We start from the raw sequence: 24,795 nt of genomic DNA, 5'->3' as shown, positions 1-24,795 counted from the left end.
GTGCATTGCAGCAAGATACAGTATGCTGTGCAGAGCCAAGATGTGCATTGCAGCAAGATACAGTATGCTGTGCAGAGCCAAGATGTGCATTGCAGCAAGATACAGTATGCTGTGCAGAGCCAAGATGTGCATTGCAGCAAGATACAGTATGCTGTGCAGAGCCAAGATGTGCATTGCAGCAAGATACAGTATGCTGTGCAGAGCCCAGATGTGCATTGCAGCCAGATACAGTATGCTGTGCAGAGTGCAGATGTGCATTGCAGCAGATACAGTATGCTGTGCAGAGGCCAGATGTGCATTGCAGCCAGATACAGTATGCTGTGCAGAGGCCAGATGTGCATTGCAGCAAGATACAGTATGCTGTGCAGAGCCCAGATGTGGTGCATTGCAGCCAGATACAGTATGCTGTGCAGAGTGCAGATGTGCATTGCAGCAGATACAGTATGCTGTGCAGAGCCCAGATGTGCATTGCAGCAAGATACAGTATGCTGTGCAGAGGCCAGATGTGCATTGCAGCAAGATACAGTATGCTGTGCAGAGCCCAGATGTGCATTGCAGCCAGATACAGTATGCTGTGCAGAGGCCAGATGTGCACTGCAGCAAGATACAGTATGCTGTGCAGAGGCCAGATGTGCATTGCAGCAAGATACAGTATACTGTGCAGAGTCCAGATGTGCATTGCAGCCAGATACAGTATGCTGTGCAGAGCCCAGATGTGCATTGCAGCCAGATACAGTATACTGTGCAGAGTCCAGATGTGCATTGCAGCCAGATACAGTATGCTGTGCAGAGGCCAGATGTGCACTGCAGCCAGATACAGTATGCTGTGCAGAGCCCAGATGTGCACTGCAGCAAGATACAGTATGCTGTGCAGAGCCAAGATGTGCATTGCAGCCAGATACAGTATGCTGTGCAGAGGCCAGATGTGCATTGCAGCAAGATACAGTATGCTGTGCAGAGGCCAGATGTGCATTCCAGCAAGATACAGTATGCTGTGCAGAGGCCAGATGTGCATTGCAGCAAGATACAGTATGCTGTGCAGAGGCTAGATGTGCATTGCAGCAAGATACAGTATGCTGTGCAGAGCCAAGATGTGCATTGCAGCCAGATACAGTATGCTGTGCAGAGGCCAGATGTGCATTGCAGCAAGATACAGTATGCTGTGCAGAGGCCAGATGTGCATTCCAGCAAGATACAGTATGCTGTGCAGAGGCCAGATGTGCATTGCAGCAAGATACAGTATGCTGTGCAGAGGCAAGATGTGCATTGCAGCAAGATACAGTATGCTGTGCAGAGGTCAGATGTACATTGCAGCAAGATACAGTATGCTGTGCAGAGGCCAGATGTGCATTGCAGCAAGATACAGTATACTGTGCAGAGTGCAGATGTGCATTGCAGCCAGATACAGTATGCTGTGCAGAGGCCAGATGTGCATTGCAGCAAGATACAGTATGCTGTGCAGAGGTCAGATGTACATTGCAGCAAGATACAGTATGCTGTGCAGAGGCTAGATGTGCATTGCAGCAAGATACAGTATGCTGTGTAGAGGCCAGATGTGCATTGCAGCAAGATACAGTATGCTGTGCAGAGGCCAGATGTGCATTGCAGCCAGACACAGTATGCTGTGCAGAGGCCAGATGTGCATTGCAGCCAGACACAGTATGCTGTGCAGAGGCCAGATTTGCATTGCAGCCAGATACAGTATGCTGTGCAGAGGCCAGATGTGCATTGCAGCCAGATACAGTATGCTGTGCAGAGGCCAGATGTGCATTGCAGCAAGATACAGTATGCTGTGCAGAGCCCAGATGTGCATTGCAGCCAGATACAGTATGCTGTGCAGAGTGCAGATGTGCATTGCAGCAGATACAGTATGCTGTGCAGAGGCCAGATGTGCATTGCAGCCAGATACAGTATGCTGTGCAGAGGCCAGATGTGCATTGCAGCAAGATACAGTATGCTGTGCAGAGCCCAGATGTGGTGCATTGCAGCCAGATACAGTATGCTGTGCAGAGTGCAGATGTGCATTGCAGCAGATACAGTATGCTGTGCAGAGGCCAGATGTGCATTGCAGCAAGATACAGTATGCTGTGCAGAGGCCAGATGTGCATTGCAGCAAGATACAGTATGCTGTGCAGAGGCTAGATGTGCATTGCAGCCAGACACAGTATGCTGTGCAGAGGCCAGATGTGCATTGCAGCAAGATACAGTATGCTGTGCAGAGGCCAGATGTGCATTGCAGCAAGATACAGTATGCTGTGCAGAGGCCAGATGTGCATTGCAGCAAGATACAGTATGCTGTGCAGAGGCCAGATGTGCATTGCAGCAGGATACAGTATGCTGTGCAGAGGCCAGATGTGCATTGCAGCAAGATACAGTATGCTGTGCAGAGGCCAGATGTGCATTACAGCAAGATACAGTATGCTGTGCAGAGGCCAGATGTGCATTGCAGCAAGATACAGTATGCTGTGCAAAGGCCAGATGTGCATTGCAGCAAGATACAGTATGCTGTGCAGAGGCCAGATGTGCATCGCAGCCAGATACAGTATGCTGTGCAGAGGCCAGATGTGCATCGCAGCTGACGGGGGCCACTTTACATGAGCGCCATATGCGTGACCAGCATTCAATGTTTTTTGGGGGGGGGGTGGTCATGTGTTTCATATCATAGCATTTCTGTATGCAAGGTGTCGATTCGTATTGAATTGATGATGCCCTACAACTTTGTAATTCACTTTTTTTTCCCTCTATCTCGTTCCGTTTTCGAGATAAAAATGCTAACTCTGTTGTTTTCCACCAGGTGGCGCTATAGGTGGTTTCACTGCGTAGCGCATGGCTACTTTACTATACCTAGACACCACTACTATGCCTATAGCTGCCGCCGTTCTGAAGTTAACGGTGGTGGACAGGATATGGGTGGACACACTGTATAATCTGAAGCACAGGCATTATACTTATCATTAAAGCCAACAAAGTAGGTGTAATGATCCCTGTACTACATCCTTTACCTGCTGTTTGCCCAGCGTATGCTCCTCCATGGATGTCAGGGCGAAACACAGCAGACTGTAGACGCACAGACAGGCTGTGCTGGTGGTGCACTGCGATATAAAAATAAATGTATTAAATTCACGTAGTACGGAGGAATCCTGCTCCCACCTTGCATTGACCTTACATTATTCTCGCCACTACCGAGGGCTCGCAGCATGCTTGTCAAATACTTGAAGACGTGGAGCTGGACGGCAATGCTGCCCATCTTCCGGATGGTGGTGGCCGCTTCGTCTGGACTCAGCGTGTGCCGCAGCAGAGCCCAGGCCAGGAGGACGGGAGCGTGGTGAGGGATATCCCCAAACGTCAGCAAGATGTTGTCCATGTCCTGTGGAGTTAGCGTTGATAGGATGTGGTCACACGGCGGATAACAAGTCCAATTCAGGACCAATCACGGCAAACCTCACCTTACAGAACTGCTGCTCGTTGGTGAAAGGGTGCTCGAGCTCATCCTTGAAAATGTAGTCCTGCAGAGAGTCCATGTCTATTCCTTCCAACAGGATGAGGACTTCAAAATATCTATAATACCAAAAATGAGGAATCCTTAGATACTGAAAACTTCCATGGTCTAAACTCCGAGACCAGCACCTGTGTGGGGGCCGGAGTTCCGCTCACTGCCTGGGTGCAGAAAGGGACCACCAACTTATCAGGTAGATCAGGGACCTTGTTCTCCACGCAGGAGTCAAACAAGCATCTACTAGACACACGTGATACTACTCAGTCTATGCAAAGCCAATATAAATGATCGTAGGAACGTCAGACGTGAGATGACGAACACTCACCCGATTCTGTCGATCAGGGGGTCCATGCTTTGCTCAACCAAGTGACGATTTTGTTGTCTCCGTCCAAACCCTTGTTCTTTGAATAGCTTGGCGAGAGCCAGGAGGTTGGAGGGGGAGATGGCAAAGTAGGCGTAATAGAGGAAGATGATCTCCAGAAGCATCGCCTGCTCTCGTAGACACTGCGCAAACCACCGGGACACCTGACGTTCGGTCTACGAAGAGAACAAAGCGGAGAAAAGGTAAAAGGTAGATATAAACAAGCGATGAAAAGATCACAGGTGAAAGGTTACCAACTACAGCTACAGTCTTGGCATTGTGTCTGTCACACGGAGCATGGAGAATACAAAGAAGAGAACTGAGGACTGGAGATCCAAAATTGTTGAAAATATCAACACTCTCAAAGTTACAAGTCCAACTCCAAAAATCTTGATGTTTGTCTTTTTTAAACCATAAATTTTGATTAATAAAATGTGTCAAGTATTCCATCATAATGACAATAAGTTCTCAACAGTCAACACAATAATAAGGGGGTTGGGTCGGGGGAGGGGAAATGGGGACGTTACATTAATTTTACAATCACATTCTTTATATATGAATCAACAGTTATTTAATAACAGTATTTAAACGGAAAGAACCAACTGTTCCATTTTTTATGAAATTGCGATAGGTTATCATCAGATGGAGCATTTTTTCTGATAAACAGTTCTCATTAATCAGGGAGATGATTTCGGACATTGTAGGGCATTTAGGGTTTTCCAAAAACTTGCACTTTTGATTCTTGTTGCTACAATAGAATGTACAATAACTGCACGGATCTCATAGGGGAATGAGTCCGGATCAATGGCGTGCAGCGCCTGCTGTGGTCAGCATTATTGCTGCATTACAAATCTGAGATACTAAATGATTTATTGCTTCCCAGAGACGTCTGATGTTACTACAATTCCACCATATGGGTAATATGTCTGCACTGGGGTCTCCACATCTCCAGCATGTATCCGGGGAGTTATGGAACATGTCTGCACTGGGGTCTCCACATCTCCAGCATGTGTCCGGGGAGTCATGGAACATGTCTGCACTGGGGTCTCCACATCTCCAGCACGTGTCCGGGGAGTCAAGGAACATGTCTGCACTGGGGTCTCCACATCTCCAGCACGTGTCCGGGGAGTCATGGAACATGTCTGCACCGGGGTCTCCACATCTCCAGCATGTGTCCGGGGAGTCATGGAACATGTCTGCACTGGGGTCTCCACATCTCCAGCATGTGTCCGGGGAGTTATGGAACATGTCTGCACTGGGGTCTCCACATCTCCAGCATGTGTCCGGGGAGTTATGGAACATGTCTGCACTGGGGTCTCCACATCTCCAGCACGTGTCCGGGGAGTTATGGAACATGTCTGTACCGGGGTCTCCACATCTGCAGCATGTATCCGGGGTGTCATGGAACATGTCTGCACTGGGGTCTCCACATCTCCAGCATGTGTCTGGGGAGTCATGGAACATGTCTGCACTGGGGTCTCCACATCTCCAGCATGTGTCCGGGGAGTTATGGAACATGTCTGTACCGGGGTCTCCACATCTCCAGCATGTATCCGGGGTGTCATGGAACATGTCTGCACTGGGGTCTCCACATCTCCAGCACGTGTCCGGGGAGTCATGGAACATGTCTGCACTGGGGTCTCCACATCTCCAGCACGTGTCCGGGGAGTCATGGAACATGTCTGTACCGGGGTCTCCACATCTCCAGCATGTGTCCGGGGGGTCATGGAACATGTCTGCACCGGGGTCTCCACATCTCCAGCATGTGTCTGGGGAGTCATGGAACATGTCTGTACCGGGGTCTCCACATCTCCAGCATGTGTCTGGGGAGTCATGGAACATGTCTGCACTGGGGTCTCCACATCTCCAGCATGTGTCCTGGGAGTCATGGAACATGTCTGCACTGGGGTCTCCACATCTCCAGCACGTGTCTGGGGAGTCATGGAACATGTCTGCACTGGGGTCTCCACATCTCCAGCACGTGTCCGGGGAGTCATGGAACATGTCTGCACTGGGGTCTCCACATCTCCAGCATGTGTCCGGGGAGTCATGGAACATGTCTGCACTGGGGTCTCCACATCTCCAGCATGTGTCTGGGGAGTTATGGAACATGTCTGCACTGGGGTCTCCACATCTCCAGCATGTGTCCGGGGAGTCATGGAACATGTCTGCACTGGGGTCTCCACATCTCCAGCATGTGTCCGGGGAGTTATGGAACATGTCTGCACCGGGGTCTCCACAGCTCCAGCATGTGTCCGGGGAGTCATGGAACATGTCTGCACTGGGGTCTCCACATCTCCAGCACGTGTCCGGGGAGTTATGGAACATGTCTGCACCGGGGTCTCCACATCTCCAGCACGTGTCCGGGGAATTACAGAACATTTTAGATATTCTATAGGGGGTGAGATACCACCTATATAAGAATTACCTTGTTTTCCTAAAATTGAGAAGGATGCTCGCCATTGGTCCGGTGTGAATGTACAGTTTAGGTCTTTTTCCCATTTTTGCAGGTATGTGGTGAGTGAGGGCAGGGTATTTTCTAGCATACAATCATAGCTTGTGGACAGCGCTCTGGTCTGTGATGTAGGGTTCAGTACCATGGAGTATAGTTTAGACATCTGCTCCTTCCTCTCAGCTAGGAAATGTTGAATTTGTAGATATTTGTAGAAGTCCCTTTGGGGGACATTGTACTTATCTCAGAATAATGAGAAAGTAATTAATTCCTCCCCATCATACAAGTTCCCAATTGATGGGATTTTGGATATTTTCCAATTTTTAAGTTTGAGGTCAGGGATACAATGCTCCAATGTTTCTATGGGGGCCTTGAGAAGTGCGGTTTGTAGAAGGCCTAGTTTATTAGTCAGCACCCTCCATAGTTCCAGAGTCGCGTCTATTGTTGGGGATATATTTGGGTTCCTATTGGTGACTAAGGTTTGTTGTGCGTGGAAGTAAGCTGAGGCATTAGTGGTTCCCATCAGATGCTTTTCAATTATTATCCAATGCCGGTCATCATCATTGTTCCACATGAATCGTAATTGTTCGAATAGTGCGGCTCTATAGTAGCGGACCACTGAGGGGCAACCCAGACCTCCCTTACTCATAGGGGTGAGGAGTGTGTCCGCCTGGACTCTGGCTTGTTTCTCCTGCCAAGAAGGGAATTTTGTTTACTTACCGTAAATTCCTTTTCTTCTAGCTCTAATTGGGAGACCCAGACAATTGGGGTGTATAGCTTCTGCCTCCGGAGGCCGCACAAAGTATTACACTCAAAAGTGTTAAGCCCCTCCCCTTCTGCCTATACACCCCCCGTGCTCCCACGGGCTCCTCAGTTTTGGTGCAAAAGCAAGAAGGAGGAAAAAGAATTATAAACTGGTTTAAAGTAACTTCAATCCGAAGGAATATCGGAGAACTGAAACCATTCAACATGAACAACATGTGTACACAAAAAAACAGGGCGGGTGCTGGGTCTCCCAATTAGAGCTAGAAGAAAAGGAATTTACGGTAAGTAAACAAAATTCCCTTCTTCTTTGTCGCTCTATTGGGAGACCCAGACAATTGGGACGTCCAAAAGCAGTCCCTGGGTGGGTAAATTAATACCTCGTAAGAGAGCCGTAAAACGGCCCTTTCCTACAGGTGGGCAACCGCCGCCTGAAGGACTCGTCTACCTAGGCTGGCATCCGCCGAAGCATAGGTATGCACCTGATAGTGCTTCGTGAAAGTGTGCAGGCTCGACCAGGTAGCCGCCTGACACACCTGCTGAGCCGTAGCCTGGTGCCTCAAAGCCCAGGACGCGCCCACGGCTCTGGTAGAATGGGCCTTCAGCCCTGAGGGAACCGGAAGCCCAGCTGAACGGTAAGCTTCGATAATTGGCTCCTTGATCCACCGAGCCAGGGTTGATTTGGAAGCCTGTGACCCTTTACGCTGGCCAGCGACAAGGACAAAGAGTGCATCCGAGCGGCGCAGGGGCGCCGTACGAGAAATGTAAGAGTCTGAGTGCTCTCACCAAATCTAACAAGTGCAAATCCTTTTCACATTGGTGAACCGGATGAGGACAAAAAGAGGGTAAGGAGATATCCTGATTGAGATGAAAGGGGGATACCACCTTAGGGAGAAAATCCGGAACCGGACGTAGAACCACCTTGTCCTGGTGAAACACCAGGAAAGGGGCTTTGCGTGACAACGCTGCTAGCTCAGACACTCTCCGAAGAGAAGTGACTGCTACAAGAAAAACCACTTTCTGCGAAAGTCGTGAGAGAGAAATATCTCTCATTGGCTCGAATGGTGGTTTCTGAAGAACCATCAGAACCCTGTTTAGATCCCAGGGTTCTAACGGCCGCTTGTAAGGTGGAACGATGTGACAAACCCCCTGCAGGAACGTGCGTACCTGTGGAAGTCTGGCTAGGCGCTTCTGGAAAAACACAGAGGGCGCTGAGACTTGTCCCTTAAGGGAGCCGAGCGACAAACCCTTTTCCAGTCCAGATTGAAGGAAGGACAGAAAAGTAGGTAATGCAAATGGCCAGGGAGAAAAACCCTGAACAGAGCACCATGAAAGAAAAAATTTTTTCACGTCCTGTGAAAGATCTTGGCGGACGTTGGTTTCCTAGCCTGTCTCATAGTGGCAATGACGTCTTGAGATAACCCTGAAGACGCTAGAGTCCAGGACTCAATGGCCACACAGTCAGGTTGAGGGCCGCAGAATTCAGATGGAAAAATGGCCCTCGAGATAGCAAGTCTGTTCGGTCTGGTAGTGTCCACGGTTGGCCGACCGTGAGATGCCACAGATCCGGGTACCACGACTTCCTTGGCCAGTCTGGAGCGACGAGGATGGCGCGGCGGCAGTCGATCCTGATCTTGCGTAACACTCTGGGCAACAGTGCCAGCGGAGGAAACACATAAGGGAGCTGAAACTGCGACCAATCCTGAACTAAGGCGTCTGCCGCCAGAGCTCTGGGATCTTGAGACCGTGCCATGAACATTGGTATCTTGTTGTTGTGCCGGGACGCCATGAGGTCGACGTCCGGCACCCCCCAGCAGCAACAGATCTCCTGAAACACGTCCGGGTGAAGGGACCATTCCCCTGCGTCCATGCCCTGGCAACTGAGATAATCTGCTTTCCAGTTTTCCACGCCTGGGATGTGAACTGCGGATATGGCGGATGCCGTGGCTTCCACCCACATCAAAATCCGCCGGACTTCCTGGAAGGCTTGCCGGCTGCGTGTGCCGCCTTGGTGGTTGATGTATGCCACCGCTGTGGAATTGTCCGACTGAATTCGGATCTGCTTGCCCTCCAGCCACTGCTGGAACGCTTTCTGGGCAAGATACACTGCCCTTATTTCCAGAACATTGATCTGAAGCGAGGACTCTTGCTGGGTCCACGTACCCTGAGCCCTGTGGTGGAGAAAAACCGCTCCCCACCCTGACAGACTCGCGTCCGTCGTGACTACTTCCCAGGATGGGGGAAGGAAGGATTTCCCCTTCGATAATGAAGTGGGAAGAAGCCACCACCGAAGGGAAGCTCTGGTCGCCTGAGAGAGGGAGACTGTCCTGTCGAGGGACGTCGTCTTCCTGTCCCATTTGCGTAGGATGTCCCATCGAAGGGGACGCAGGTGAAACTGCGCGAAGGGAACTGCCTCCATTGCTGCCACCATCTTCCCCAGGAAGTGCATGAGGCGCCTCAAGGGGTGTGACTGGCCTTGAAGGAGAGATTGTACCCCTTTCTGAAGTGACTACTGCTTGAACAGCGGAAGCTTCACTATCGCTGAGAGGGTATGAAACTCCATACCAAGATATGTCAGCGAGTGGGCCGGTGTCAGATTTGACTTTGGAAAATTGATGATCCACCCGAAACCCTGGAGAGTCTTCAGGGAAGCGTCGAAACTGCGTTGGCATGCCTCTTGAGAGGGTGCCTTGATCAGCATCCAAGTACTGGATCACCGAGTGACCCTGCGAGTGTAGGAGCGCTACTACAGTAGCCATAACCTTGGTAAAAACCCGTGGGGCTGTTGCCAGGCTGAACGGTAGTGCCACGAATTGCAAGTGTTCGTTTCCTATGGCGAAGCGCAAGAAGCGCTGGTGCTCTGGAGCAATCGGTACGTGGAGATAAGCATCCTTGATATCGATCGATGCAAGGAAATCTCCTTGGGACATTGAGGCGATGACGGAGCGGAGGGATTCCATCCTGAACCGTCTGGTTTTTACATGTTTGTTGAGCAGTTTCAGGTCCAGGACCGGGCGGAAAGACCCGTCCTCCTTTGGGACCACAAACAAGTTGGAGTAAAAACCGTGGCTCAGTTACTGAAGAGGAACCGGGATCACCACTCCTTCTGCCTTCAGAGTGCGCAGCGCCTGCAGAAGAGCCTCGGCTCGCTAGGGAGGCGGGGATGACCTGAAGAATCGAGTCGGGGGACGAGAGGTGAACTCTATCTTGTAACCGTGAGACAGAATGTCTCTCACCCAGCGGTCTTTTATTTGTGGCAGCCAGGTGTCGCAAAAGCGGGAGAGCCTGCCACCGACCGAGGATGCTACTAGAGGAGGTCGAAAGTCATGAGGAAGCCGCTTTGTTAGCGGCGCCTCCGGTGGCCTTTTAAGGACGTGACTTAGACCTCCATGCATCAGAGTTCCTTTGTCCTTTCTGAGACCTTTTGGACGAGGAGAATTGGGATCTGCCCGCGCCCTGAAAGGACCGAAACCTCGACTGCCCTCTCCTCTGTTGGGGTATGTTCTGTTTGGGCTGGGGTAAGGATGTATCCTTTCCCTTGGATTGGTTGATGATTTCATCCAGACGCTCGCCAAACAGCCTGTCGCCAGAAATTGGCAAACTGGTTAAGCGCTTTTTTGGAAACAGAATCTGCCTTCCATTCCCGTAGCCACAAGGCCCTGAATCGGCCGTACGGCTCGCAGAGTCCAGGACAGCAATAATAGCGTAAGACGCAATTGCCGACGTCTGTGTGGTAATGGATGCCACTTGTGGCGCGGCCGTGCATGTGGCTGCTTCAATTTGCGCTTGACCTGCTGAGATAGCTTGTAGCGCCCATACGGCTGCGAATGCTGGGGCAAAAGAAGCTCCGATAGCTTCATAGATGGATTTCAACCAGAGCTCCATCTGCCTGTCAGTGGCATCTTTGAGCGAGGCCCCCTCTTCCACTGCAAGTATGGATCTAGCCGCCAGTCTGGAGATTGGAGGATCCACTATGGGACACTGAGTCCAACCTTTAACCACGTCAGGGGAAAAAGGATAACGTGTATCCTTAAGGCGCTTAGAAAAAACGCTTATCTGGACAAGCATGATGATTCTGGACTGCCTCTCTGAAATCAGAGTGGTCTAGAAACATACTCGGTGTATGAGAAGCTGACTCCTCCGCCGGAGGAGCTGAGGGAGAAATATCCAGCATTTGATCGATGGACGCAATAAGAACATTCACTATGGCGTCCCCGTCTGGAGTATTAAGATTGAGAGCGCCCTCATGATCAGAATCCTGATCAGCTGTCTCCGCATCATCAACCAGAGATTCCCCCCGCTGAGACCCTGAACAATATGATGTCGAGGGAAATTCTAAGCGAGCCCACTTAGTCGGTCTGGGGCTGGGGTCTAAGTCAGAACCCTCAGCCTGGGATGTATGAGATACCCCGGGAGGACTTGGTCCAACTGAGGGAGGCCAGGGAACAATGATTCAACAGAGTCCCTTTGCTGAGATACCGGCTTGGACTGCAAGGCTTCTAGTATCTTAGCCATAGTCTCAGAGAGTTTTGCAAACTCCGTCCCCGTCACTAGGACAGTGTCAACAGGTGGCTCCCCCTGGGCCCCTCTTAGCAGGGGCCCTGGCTGAAGAATTGTCACAGGGGCCCAACAATGCACACAATGAGGGTCAATGGAACCTGCCGGCAGCTGGGTCGTACAAGCGACGCAGGCAGCATAATAAGCCTGTGTTTTGGCACCCCTGCCTTTTGTGGGCGCCCTGAGTAACACAATAGGGTATATAGCCAGAATGAACTGTGCTCATACAGTGTAAAGAAGGGAATTTTGTTACTTACCGTAAATTCCTTTTCTTCTAGCTCTTATTGGGAGACCCAGACGATTGGGTGTATAGCACTGCCTCCGGAGGCCACACAAAGCAATTACACTAAAAAGTGTAAGGCCCCTCCCCTTCTGGCTATACACCCCCAGTGGGATCACTGGCTCACCAGTTTTAGTGCAAAAGCAAGAAGGAGGAAAGCCAATAACTGGTTTAAACAAATTCACTCCGAAGTAACCTCGGAGAACTGAAAACCGTTCAACATGAACAACATGTGTACCCGCAAACAAACCAAAAATCCCGAAGGACAACAGGGCGGGTGCTGGGTCTCCCAATAAGAGCTAGAAGAAAAGGAATTTACGGTAAGTAACAAAATTCCCTTCTTCTTCGGCGCTCTATTGGGAGACCCAGACGATTGGGACGTCCAAAAGCTGTCCCTGGGTGGGTAAAGAAATACCTCATGTTAGAGCTGCAAGACAGCCCTCCCCTACGGGGAGGCAACTGCCGCCTGCAGGACTCTTCTACCTAGGCTGGCGTCCGCCGAAGCATAGGTATGCACCTGATAATGTTTGGTGAAAGTGTGCAGACTCGACCAGGTAGCTGCCTGGCACACCTGTTGAGCCGTAGCCTGGTGTCGTAATGCCCAGGACGCACCCACGGCTCTGGTAGAATGGGCCTTCAGCCCTGATGGAACCGGAAGCCCAGCAGAACGGTAGGCTTCAAGAATTGGTTCTTTGATCCATCGAGCCAGGGTAGCCTTAGAAGCCTGCGAGCCTTTGCGCTTACCAGCGACAAGGACAAAGAGTGCATCCGAACGGCGCATGGGCGCCGTGCGGGAAATGTAGATTCTGAGTGCTCTCACCAGATCTAACAAATGTAAGTCCTTCTCATACCGATGAACTGCATGAGGACAAAACGAAGGCAAAGAGATATCCTGATTAAGATGAAAAGAGGATACCACCTTCGGGAGAAACTCCTGAATGGGGCGCAGCACTACCTTGTCCTGGTGGAAGACCAGGAAGGGAGCCTTGGAAGACAGCGCTGCCAGCTCAGACACTCTCCGAAGAGATGTGATCGCTACCAGAAAAGCCACTTTCTGTGATAGTCTAGAAAGTGAAACCTCCCTCAGAGGCTCGAAGGGCGGCTTCTGGAGGGCAACTAGTACCCTGTTCAGATCCCATGGATCTAACGGCCGTTTGTACGGGGGAACGATATGGCAAACCCCCTGTAGGAACGTGCGCACCTTAGAAAGTCGTGCTAGACGCTTCTGAAAAAAGACGGATAGCGCCGAGACTTGTCCTTTAAGGGAGCCGAGCGACAAACCTTTTTCTAACCCAGATTGCAGGAAAGAAAGAAAGGTAGGCAATGCAAATGGCCAGGGAGACACTCCCTGAGCAGAGCACCAGGATAAGAATATCCTCCACGTTCTGTGGTAGATCTTAGCAGACGTGGGCTTCCTAGCCTGTCTCATGGTGGCAACGACCCCTTGGGATAAGCCTGAAGACGCTAGAATCCAGGACTCAATGGCCACACAGTCAGGTTCAGGGCCGCAGAATTCCGATGGAAAAAAGGCCCTTGGGACAGTAAGTCTGGTCGGTCTGGTAGTGCCCACGGATGGCCGACCGTGAGATGCCACAGATCCGGATACCACGCCCTCCTCGGCCAGTCTGGAGCGACGAGTATGACGCGGCTGCAGTCGGATCTGATCTTGCGTAGCACTCTGGGCAAGAGTGCCAGAGGTGGAAACACATAAGGGAGCCGGAACTGCGACCAATCTTGCACTAGGGCGTCTGCTGCTAGAGCTCTTTGATCGCGAGACCGTGCCATGAAGGTTGGGACCTTGTTGTTGTGCCGGGACGCCATTAGGTCGACGTCCGGCCTTCCCCATCGGCGACAGATTTCCTGAAACACGTCCGGGTGAAGGGACCATTCCCCTGCGTCCATGCCCTGGCGACTGAGGAAGTCTGCCTCCCAGTTTTCTACGCCGGGGATGTGAACCGCGGATATGGTGGAGGCCGTGGCTTCCACCCACATCATAATCCGCCGGACTTCCTGGAAGGCTTGCCGACTGCGTGTCCCCCCTTGGTGATTGATGTATGCCACCGCTGTGGAGTTGTCCGATTGAATTCGGATCTGCTTCCCTTCCAGCCACTGTTGGAAGGCTAGTAGGGCAAGATACACTGCTCTGATTTCCAGAACATTGATCTGAAGGGTGGACTCCTGCTGAGTCCACGTACCCTGAGCCCTGTGGTGGAGAAACACTGCTCCCCACCCTGACAGACTCGCGTCTGTCGTGACCACCGCCCAGGACGGTGGTAGGAAGGATCTTCCCTGTGATAATGAGGTGGAAAGGAGCCACCACTGCAGAGAGTCCTTGGCCGTCTGGGAAAGGGAGACTTTCCTGTCCAGGGATGTTGACTTCCCGTCCCATTGGCGGAGAATGTCCCATTGAAGTGGACGCAGATGAAACTGCGCAAACGGAACCGCCTCTATTGCCGCCACCATCTTCCCGAGGAAGTGCATGAGGCGTCTTAAGGAGTGCGACTGACTTTGAAGGAGAGCCTGCACCCCAGTCTGTAGAGACCGCTGCTTGTCCAGCGGAAGCTTCACTATCGCTGAGAGAGTATGAAACTCCATGCCAAGATACGTTAGTGATTGGGTCGGTGACAGATTTGACTTTGGGAAGTTGATGATCCACCCGAACGCCTGGAGAGTCTCCAGTGCAACCTTCAGGCTGAGTTGGCATGCCTCTTGAGAGGGTGCCTTGACCAGTAGATCGTCCAAGTAAGGGATCACACAGTGTCCGTGAGAGTGCAAGACTGCTACCACTGCCGCCATGATCTTGGTGAACACCCGAGGGGCTGTCGCCAGACCAAATGGCAGAGCTACGAACTGAAGATGGTCGTCTCCTATCACGAAGCGTAGAAAGCGTTGGTGCTCTGTAGCAATCGGCACGTGGAGATAAGCATCTTTGATGTCTATTGATGCTAGGAAATCTCCTTGAGACATTGAGGCAATGACTGAGCGGAGGGATTCCATCCGGAACCGCCTGGCGTTCACATGCTTGTTGAGCAGTTTTAGGTCCAGAACAGGACGGAAGGAGCCGTCCTTCTTTGGAACCACAAAGAGATTGGAGTAAAATCCTCGCCCCCGTTCCTGAGGGGGGACAGGGATCACGACTCCTTCTGCTCTTAGAGAGTCCACCGCCTGCAGCAGGGCATCTGCTCGGTTGGGGTGTGGGGAGGTTCTGAAGAACCGAAGTGGAGGTCGAGAACTGAACTCGATTCTGTACCCGCGAGACAAAATGTCTGTTACCCACCGGTCTTTGACCTGTGACAGCCAAATGTCGCAAAAGCGGGAGAGCCTGCCACCGACCGAGGATGCGGAGGGAGGAGGCCGAAAGTCATGAGGTAGCCGCTTTGGAAGCGGTTCCTCCATTTGCTTTCCTGGGGCGTGAGTGAGCCCGCCAGGAATCTGAGCTCCCTTGTTCTTTCTGAGTCCTTTTGGACGAGGAGAATTGGGCCTTGCCCGAGCCTCGAAAGGACCGAAACCTCGACTGCCACTTTTTCTGTTGAGGTTTACTTGCTCTGGGCTGTGGTAAGGAAGAGTCCTTACCCTTGGACTGTTTTATGATTTCAGCCAATGGCTCACCAAACAGTCTGTCTCTAGATAATGGCAAGCTGGTTAAGCATTTTTTGGAACCAGCATCTGCTTTCCAGTCCTTTAACCACAAGGCTCTGCGCAAAACCACGGAATTGGCGGACGCCATAGCGGTACGGCTCGTAGATTCTAGGACAGCATTGATAGCATAGGTCGCAAACGCAGACATTTGCGAAGTTAGGGACGCCACCTGCGGTACTGCTGGATGTATGATAGCATCCACCTGTGCTAAACCAGCTGAAATAGCTTGGAGTGCCCACACGGCCGCGAATGCTGGAGCAAACGACGCGCCGATAGCTTCGTAGACAGATTTCAACCAAAGGTCCATCTGTCTGTCGTTGGCATCTTTAAGTGAAGCGCCATCCTCTACTGCGACTATGGATCTAGCCGCAAGCTTGGAAATTGGGGGATCCACCTTTGGACACTGGGTCCAGCGTTTGGCCACCGCAGAGGGAAAAGGATAACGGGTATCCTTAGAACGTTTAGAGAAACGCTTGTCTGGATGAGCGTCGTGTTTCTGGATCGATTCTCTGAAGTCAGAGTGGTCCAAAAAAGCACTTAATTTACGCTTGGGATACAGGAAATGGAACTTCTCCTGCTGTGCAGCTGCCTCCTCTGCAGAAGGGGCTGGGGGAGAAATATCCAACAGTCTATTAATTGCCGATATAAGGTCATTAACCATGGCGTCACCATCAGGGGCATCCAGATTGAGAGGGGCCTCAGGATTAGAATCCTGATCACCGTCCTCAGTCTCATCACAGAGAGACTCTTCTCGTTGAGACCCTGAGCAGTGTGATGACGTGGAGGGTCTTTCCCAGCGAGCTCGCTTAGGCTGCCTGGGACTGTCATCTGAGTCAGAGACTTCAGCCTGTGATGCTTGAGACCCCCTTGGAGCACGGATTAGTTCCAACTGAGGGGGACCGGAGAGCATAGACACAGCAGTGTCCATGGTCTGAGTAACTGGCCTGGACTGCAAGGTCTCCAGGATTTTTGTCATAGTCACAGACATTTTATCAGCAAAAACTGCAAAGTCTGTCCCCGTCACCGGGGCAGGGTTCACAGGCGTCTCTGCCTGGGCTACCACCACATTAGGCTCTGGCTGACGAAGTGCCACTGGGACTGAACATTGCACACAATGTGAGTCATTGGAGCCTGCCGGTAGATCAGCCCCACATGCAGTACAAACAGTGTACACAGCCTGTGCCTTGGCACCCTTGCGTTTTGCGGATGACATGTTGCTGCTTCCTCAGAGCAGTACAGGGTGTCCAGCCAAGAAGCGACCTTACAGTGCAGCTATATATATATATATATATATATATATATATATATATATATATATATATATATATATATATATGGTACCAAGAAAAAAGTACACTAATATAACACTGAGGCACTAGTGGGGCCAGCACTAAAGTGCTGCTTACCGCCCGCTTATGAGCGGGTGTGTGGGCGCCGAAATCCCTTTAGTCTGGGTCTCCCAGAGCCTGCTGCCTTTCCCCAGCCAGACCGCATGTGTAATGGCTGCCGGCGTCCTTGTGGAGAGGGGGGGCGGGCCCTGGGCGTATACAGACGAAGAGCGGGAAGCCTGCTTCCCACTGTGCCTAGTGAGAGGGCTGGAGCATGTAAATAAAGCTCCAGCCCTCGGCGCTGCCTATTGAGCAGCGTCTCTCCCCTACCCTGATTGACAGGGTGGGGGCGGGAACGAAGCGGCGCTAGGCCGCAGAAGCCGGGGGCTAAAGTTAGAAGCGCCGCCGCCGTAAAAGCGCGGTCGGCGCAAAGTCCCCGGCGCACCACAAGTCGCAGCTGCGCCGCCGCTCCAGGAGCGGTCGGCGCAGTAGTTCCCAACCTGTAACGTCACTCAGCAAAGCTGCAGTGACCTAACCCCAGCGCACAGCGCTACTGTCCCCGGCGCACTATAACGCTCAGCAAGCCTTGAGAGTGTCCGTGCCTGCCGGGGACACAGAGTACCTGAAAGTTGCAGGGCCTTGTCCCTGAACGGCACTCCCGCTCCAAATCCAGCAGGTTCTCTGGGTCTGTGGATGGAGCCCGGCCCCAGGGCTTGGGGGCCGGCAAGATCCCACTTCCACAGAGCCCTCCAGGGGATGTGGAAGGAAAACAGCATGTGGGCTCCAGCCTCTGTACCAGCAATAGGTACCTCAACCTTACAAGCACCACCGCGGGTGAGAAGGGAGCATGCTGGGGGCCCCATATGGGCCCTCTTTTCTTCCATCCGATATAGCCAGCAGCTACTGCTGACTACAAACAGTGGAGCTATGCGTGGATGTCTGACCTCCTTCGCACAAAGCAGAAAACTGGTGAGCCAGTGATCCCACTGGGGGTGTATAGCCAGAAGGGGAGGGGCCTTACACTTTTTAGTGTAATTGCTTTGTGTGGCCTCCGGAGGCAGTGCTATACACCCAATCGTCTGGGTCTCCCAATAGAGCGCCGAAGAAATATATACTATAAACAAATAATGTATCAATACACTACAGCACCATGGGGCTAGCACCACAGGTGCTGCTTACCATCCGCCTAAAGCGGTTATGAGGCCACCAGAGACCATGTCTGGGTCTCCCAGGGTTTGTCCCTCTCTGCAGCGTCGTAGGAGCTGACAGGAAATGGCTGCGGCGTCCTGACGAGAGGAGGGATGGCCGAGGTGCTCCCACTGTGCACAGTGAGGGGGGTGGAGTATGGAAATCATACTCCAGCCCTCAGTGCTGCTCGTTCCGTGCAGCGTCCCGCCCTTCCCCTGCCTGTCAGGGCTGAGGGCGGGAGAAAGGGAAACTAGGCCGCAAGCAAGCCGGGGACTCGAGTATAAGCGTGGCCGCCGTAAAAGCGCGGCCGACGCCGAAGTCCCCGGCGAACTACAAGTCCCAGCCGCGCCGCAGTTTCCCATGGCAGCGGCGGTTAGCGCGGTAGCCCCTACATATAAACACACTCAGCGACGCTGAGTGTGTAATGGCAGAGTTTAACCCGGTCAGTGCCGCGGTTCCGGGTGCACTAGCACACCCAGCAAAGCTGAGGTGTTGCCGTGCGCGGTCCCCACAGGGATACAGAGTACCTTCACGTAGCAGGGCCATGTCCCTGAACGGTACCCGGCTCCTATCCAGCAGGCTCCACAGGAGATGTGGATGAAGCACGGTCTCAGTGCCTGGAGACCGATAGGATCCCACTTCACCCAGAGCCCTTTGAGGGGGATGGGGAAGGAAAGCAGCATGTGGGCTCCAGCCTCTGTACCCGCAATGGATACCTCAACCTTAACAACACCGCCAAGAGTGGGGTGAGAAGGGAGCATGCTGGGGGCCCTATATGGGCCCACTTTTCTTCCAACCGACATAGTCAGCAGCTGCTGCTGACTAAACTGTGGAGCTGTGCTGTGCGTGTCTGACCTCCTTCGCACAAAGCAAAAACTGAGGAGCCCGTGGGAGCACGGGGGGTGTATAGGCAGAAGGGGAGGGGCTTAACACTTTTGAGTGTAATACTTTGTGCGGCGTCCGGAGGCAGAAGCTATACACCCCAATTGTCTGGGTCTCCCAATAGAGCGACAAAGAAATATAGTTTAAAAGCATTGCTTGGATCTCTTTTAGTATTTTCATTGGGGATATGATGGGGACATCGAAACACATACAATATCTGTGGGATGATAAACATTTTCCACGATGTGATCCTGCCCAGCCACGATGTGATCCTGCCCAGCCACGATACTTCGGGTTTCTTCATGCGTAATGTCAGTTTGGATTTTCCTCTTCAGGGACTTGTAATTCATAGATAACATGTTATCTGCTGAGAGTGTTAGCCGGATACCTAAATACTCAATACTATTATTTTCCATTGGAAATATTTATTCTCAAAGTTCTTTGGGTACACTGTGGATGGAGTTAGGTTTAATACTTGGCATTTAGACGTATTTAATTTGTAATATGATATGTCAATTATTTGCATTACTGCTGGTAATGACTCTGTGGGGTTTGTTATCGCTAGAATGATGTCGTCCGCAAACCAGGGCTGTGGAGTCAGAGCTCATTTTGGTGGAGTCGGAGTCGGTATAAAATGCACAGACTTCGACTCCTAAAATATATAATAAATTGGGGACAGTAGTGCAATGCAGAATGTGCTGAATATTTTACTAAATAATAAATATAAGCAATATACTAAATGTTAAGTGAAAAATGTATTGTACAATGTGAACATCAGACATTTAATTATTTTTTTGATATAATAATCAAGAGATTTAGATAGAACATAAAATATATTGATTGGAATACAACTTTAGAACACAAAAAACTAATAAATTGTAAATATGTAAAAAAATTTAATATATATATATATTATATATATATATACCGTATTTTTCGGACCATAAGACGCACTTTTTTCCCCCCAAATGTTGGGGGAAAGTGGGGGGTGCGTCTTATGGTCTGACTATAAGGTTGCGGGTGCGGGGAATGAGGGTGCCGCCTGCAGCAGCCTGCCGTGACCACGTGGGCCCGCTCATTACATATGCACGTCCATCCTCCCGCCCATCATCTCTCAGCGAAACCGGCGCTGACAGGTGGGCGGGAAGGGGGGGTGTGCATAATTAGCAGCCGGCCGTGATCACCCCTGGCAACTACAGCCTGGAGTGATCATGTGCGGCTGTATTCACTGCCCCCCGTGCATCATTATCAGCGCGGGGTGCAGTGAATCAGTGTACTCACCCGTCACCGTGTGTGGAGCCGCCCCCCTGCATCATCGCGTCTTCCTGTCTGTGCCGGCGGTCAGCTGATCTGGACACTAGCTGGTGGATGCTAGCGGCGCGCACAGCGATGACGTTATCGCGGTGCGCGCCGCTAGTGTCCAGATCAGCTGACCGCCGGCACAGACAGGAAGACGCGATGCTGCAGACAACGGTGACGGCTCCACACACGGTGACGGCTCCACAAACGGTGACGGCTCCACACAGCGGCGCTGCAGCTGAGACAGAGATCGGTGCTTCAGGGAGTGAGGAAGGGTAAGTATAAACGTTTATTTTTTTTTTCCTGTGCCACAGGATACACGCCATTTACCAGGATGGGGGCATATCATGAGCAGGATGGATGGGGGCATATCATGAGCAGGATGGATGGGGGCATATCATGAGCAGGATGGATGGGGGCATATCATGAGCAGGATGGATGGGGGCATATCATGAGCAGGATGGATGGGGGCATATCATGAGCAGGATGGATGGGGGCATATCATGAGCAGGATGGATGGGGGCATATCACGAGCAGGATGGATGGGGGCATATCACGAGCAGGATGGATGGGGGCATATCACGAGCAGGATGGATGGGGGCATTTCACGAGCAGGATGGATGGGGGGTATATTATGAGCAGGATGGATGGGGGCATTTCACGAGCAGGATGGATGGGGGCATATCATGATCAGGATGGATGGGGGCATATCACGAGCAGGATGGATGGGGGCATATCACGAGCAGGATGGATGGGGGCATATCATGAGCAGGATGGATGGGGGCATTTCACGAGCAGGATGGATGGGGGCATATCATGATCAGGATGGATGGGGGCATATCATGAGCAGGATGGATGGGGGCATATCACGAGCAGGATGGATGGGGGCATATCATGAGCAGGATGGATGGGGGCATATCATGAGCAGGATGGATGGGGGCATATCACGAGCAGGATGGATGGGGGCATTTCACGAGCAGGATGGATGGGGGCATTTCACGAGCAGGATGGATGGGGGCATTTCACGAGCAGGATGGATGGGGGCATTTCACGAGCAGGATGGATGGGGGCATTTCACGAGCAGGATGGATGGGGGCATTTCACGAGCAGGATGGATGGGGGCATTTCACGAGCAGGATGGATGGGGGCATTTCACGAGCAGGATGGATGGGGGCATTTCATGAGCAGGATGGATGGGGGCATTTCACGAGCAGGATGGATGGGGGCATTTCACGAGCATGATGGATGGGGGCATTTCACGAGCAGGATGGATGGGGGCATTTCACGAGCAGGATGGATGGGGGCATTTCACGAGCAGGATGGATGGGGGCATATCTTGAGCAGGATGGATGGGGGCATATCATGAGCAGGATGGATGGGGGCACATCATGAGCAGGATGGATGGGGGCATATCATGAGCAGGATGGATGGGGGTATATCATGAGCAGGATGGATGGAAGGTATATGAGCAGGATCATATACAAGGCAGGAGGATCCTTATCAGAATGGGGTACCTTAGTAGAGAATTTGGGGACATTACCCCCATAACAGTGTCAGCAGCAGATCCTCGCCCCATAACTGTGTCATGACCATATTTTTTGGTTAAAGAAGGGAATTTTGTTACTTACCGTAAATTCCTTTTCTTCTAGCTCCTATTGGGAGACCCAGACGATTGGGTGTATAGCTACTGCCTCCGGAGGCCACACAAAGCATTACACTAAAGTGTAAGGCCCCTCCCCTTCTGGCTATACACCCCCAGTGGGATCACTGGCTCACCAGTTTTAGTGCAAAAGCAAGAAGGAGGAAAGCCAATAACTGGTTTAAACAAATTCACTCCGAAGTAACATCGGAGAACTGAAAACCATTCAACATGAACAACATGTGTACCCGAAAACAACCAAAAATCCCGAAGGACAACAGGGCGGGTGCTGGGTCTCCCAATAGGAGCTAGAAGAAAAGGAATTTACGGTAAGTAACAAAATTCCCTTCTTCTTCGGCGCTCCATTGGGAGACCCAGACGATTGGGACGTCCAAAAGCTGTCCCTGGGTGGGTAAAGAAATACCTCATGTTAGAGCTGCAAGACAGCCTTCCCCTACGGGGAGGCAACTGCCGCCTGCAGGACTCTTCTACCTAGGCTGGCGTCCGCCGAAGCATAGGTATGCACCTGATAATGTTTGGTGAAAGTGTGCAGACTCGACCAGGTAGCTGCCTGGCACACCTGTTGAGCCGTAGCCTGGTGCCGTAATGCCCAGGACGCACCCACGGCTCTGGTAGAATGGGCCTTCAGCCCTGATAAAACCGGAAGCCCAGTAGAACGGTAGGCTTCAAGGATTGGTTCCTTGATCCATTGAGCCAGGGTGGATGTTGCAGCCTGCGATCCCTTGCGCTGACCAGTGACAAGGACAAAGAGTGCATCCGAGCGGCGCAGGAGCGCCGTGCGGGAATGTAGATTCTGGGTGCTCTACACCAGATCCAACAATGCAAAGCCATTACATATCGATGAAATGGAGAAAAGGAAGGTAAGGAGATATCCTGATTGTGATAAAAAAGGGGATACCACCTTAGGGAGAAACTCTGGGATCGGACGCAGCACTACCTTATCTTGGTGAACACCAGGAAGGGAGCTCTGGATGACCGCGCTGCTAGTTCTGACACTCTCCGAAGAGACGTGACCGCTACCAGAAAGGCCACTTTCTGTGAAAGTCGAGAAAGTGAAAACAACCCTCAGAGGCTCGAAGGGCGGCTCCAAGAGAGCAATTAATACCCTGTGCAGATCCCATGGGTCTGACGGCCTCTTGTACGGAGGGACAATGTGATAATCCCCCTGCAGGAACGTGCGTACCTGAGGAAGTCGTACTAGGCGCTTCTGAAAGAATACCGACAGCGCTGCGACTTGTCCTTTAAGGGAGCCGAGCGACAAACCTTTTCCCAATCCAGATGCAGGAAGGGGGGAAAAAGGAGACAATGCAGATGGCCAGGGAGACACTCCCTAAGCAGAGCACCAAGATAAGAATAACTTCCACGACTTGTGGGAGATTTTGGCAGACGTCGGCTTCCTAGCCCGTCTCATGGTGGCAATGACGTCTTGAGATAATCCTGAAGACGCTAGGATCTAGGACTCGATGGCCACACAGGCCGGATCAGGGCCGTAGAATTCAGTGGAAAGAACGGCCCTTGGGACAGTAAGTCTGGCCGATCTGAGAGTGCCCACGGTTGGCCGACCGTGAGATGCCACAGATCCGGGACCACGACCTCCTCGGCCAGTCTGGGACGACGAGGATGGCGCGGCGGCAAGCGGAGCTGAGCTTGCGTAGCACTCTGGGCAACAGTGCCAGAGTAGGAAACACATAGGGTAGCTGGAACTGCGACCAATCCTGAACTAGGGCGCCTGCCGCCAGAGCTCTTTGCTCGTGAGACCGCGCCATGAAAATCGGGACCTTGTTGTTGTGCCGAGACGCCATTAGGTCGACGTCCGGCATCCTCCAGTGGCTACAGATTTCCTGACACCATACTGGGTGCAGAGGCCATTCCCCTGCGTCCATGCCCAGGCGACTGAGGAAGTCTGCTTCCCAATTTTCTACGCCCGGGATGTGAACTGCGGATATGGTGGATGCTCTGTCCCCCACCCACATCAGAATCCGCCGGATTGCCTGGTAGGCTTGGCGATGCGTGTTCCGCCTTGGTGGGCGATGTCTGCCACCGCTGTGGAATTGTCCGACTGAATTCGGATCTGTTTTCCTTCCAGCCACTGCTGGAAGGCTTGCAGGGCAAGATGCACTGCCCAGATTTCCAGAACATTGATCTGAAGGATGGACTCCTCTGGAGAGAGTCCTTGACCGTCTGAGAAGGGAAACGTTCCTTTCTAGGGACGTCGACTAACCAACCCATTGGCAAAGCATGTCCCATTGAAGTGGACGCAGTGAAACTGCGCGAAAGTGACTGCCTCTGCATGAGGCGTCTTAAGGGGTGTGACTGGCCTTGAAGGAGAGACTGCACCCCCGTCTGTAGTGAACGCTGCTTGTCCAGCGGAAGCTTCACTATCGCTGAGGGAGTGTGAAACTCCATGCCCAGATATGTCAGCGATTGGGTCGGTGCCCGATGTAGCCTTGAAAAGTTGATGATCCACCCGAAACTCTGGAGAGTCTCCAGCGCCACGTTCAGGCTGTGTCGGCATGCCTCTTGAGAGGGTGCCTTGACAAGTGGATCGTCCAGTAAGGATCACAGAGTGACCCTGAGAGTGCAGGACTGCTCCCACTGCTGCCCTGAACTTGGTGAAAACCCGTAGGGCTGTCGCCAGACAGAAGGGCAGGGCTACGCACTGAAGATGCTCGTCTTCAATAACGAAACGTAGCAAACGCTGGTGCTCTGGAGCAATCGGCACGAGGAGATAAGCATCCTGATGTCTATTGATGCTAGGAAAATCTCCTTGAGACATTGAGGCAATGACGGAGCGGAGGGTTACATCCGGAACCGCCTGGCCTTCACGTGCTTGGTGAGCAGTCTTAGGTCCAGAACGGAACGGAAAAAGCCACCCTTTTTTGGCACCCCAA

The 24,795-nt window shown here is 52.0% G+C and overlaps 1 protein-coding gene across 1 annotated transcript in view; it reads right to left on the bottom strand.

Moving 5' to 3' along the window:
• NUP188 (nucleoporin 188) overlaps window positions 1–24,795 on the bottom strand; it is a 292,457-nt gene that overhangs the window by 188,886 nt on the left and 78,776 nt on the right. Inside the window, exons 9-12 of the mRNA XM_075324769.1 lie at window positions 3,822–4,033; window positions 3,447–3,558; window positions 3,167–3,367; window positions 3,003–3,092 (exon numbers count right to left, since the gene is read on the bottom strand). Of these exons, the coding sequence (XP_075180884.1) occupies window positions 3,003–3,092; window positions 3,167–3,367; window positions 3,447–3,558; window positions 3,822–4,033 (615 nt within the window). The remainder of the gene's footprint in view (window positions 1–3,002; window positions 3,093–3,166; window positions 3,368–3,446; window positions 3,559–3,821; window positions 4,034–24,795) is intronic.

The sequence above is a fragment of the Anomaloglossus baeobatrachus genome, chromosome 9 (assembly GCF_048569485.1).
Source record: "Anomaloglossus baeobatrachus isolate aAnoBae1 chromosome 9, aAnoBae1.hap1, whole genome shotgun sequence".
In the NCBI taxonomy this organism is placed as follows: domain Eukaryota; kingdom Metazoa; phylum Chordata; class Amphibia; order Anura; family Aromobatidae; genus Anomaloglossus; species Anomaloglossus baeobatrachus.
The sequence above is the reverse complement of the archived record's forward strand: the minus strand, read 5'-3'. Positions and strand labels throughout refer to the sequence as shown.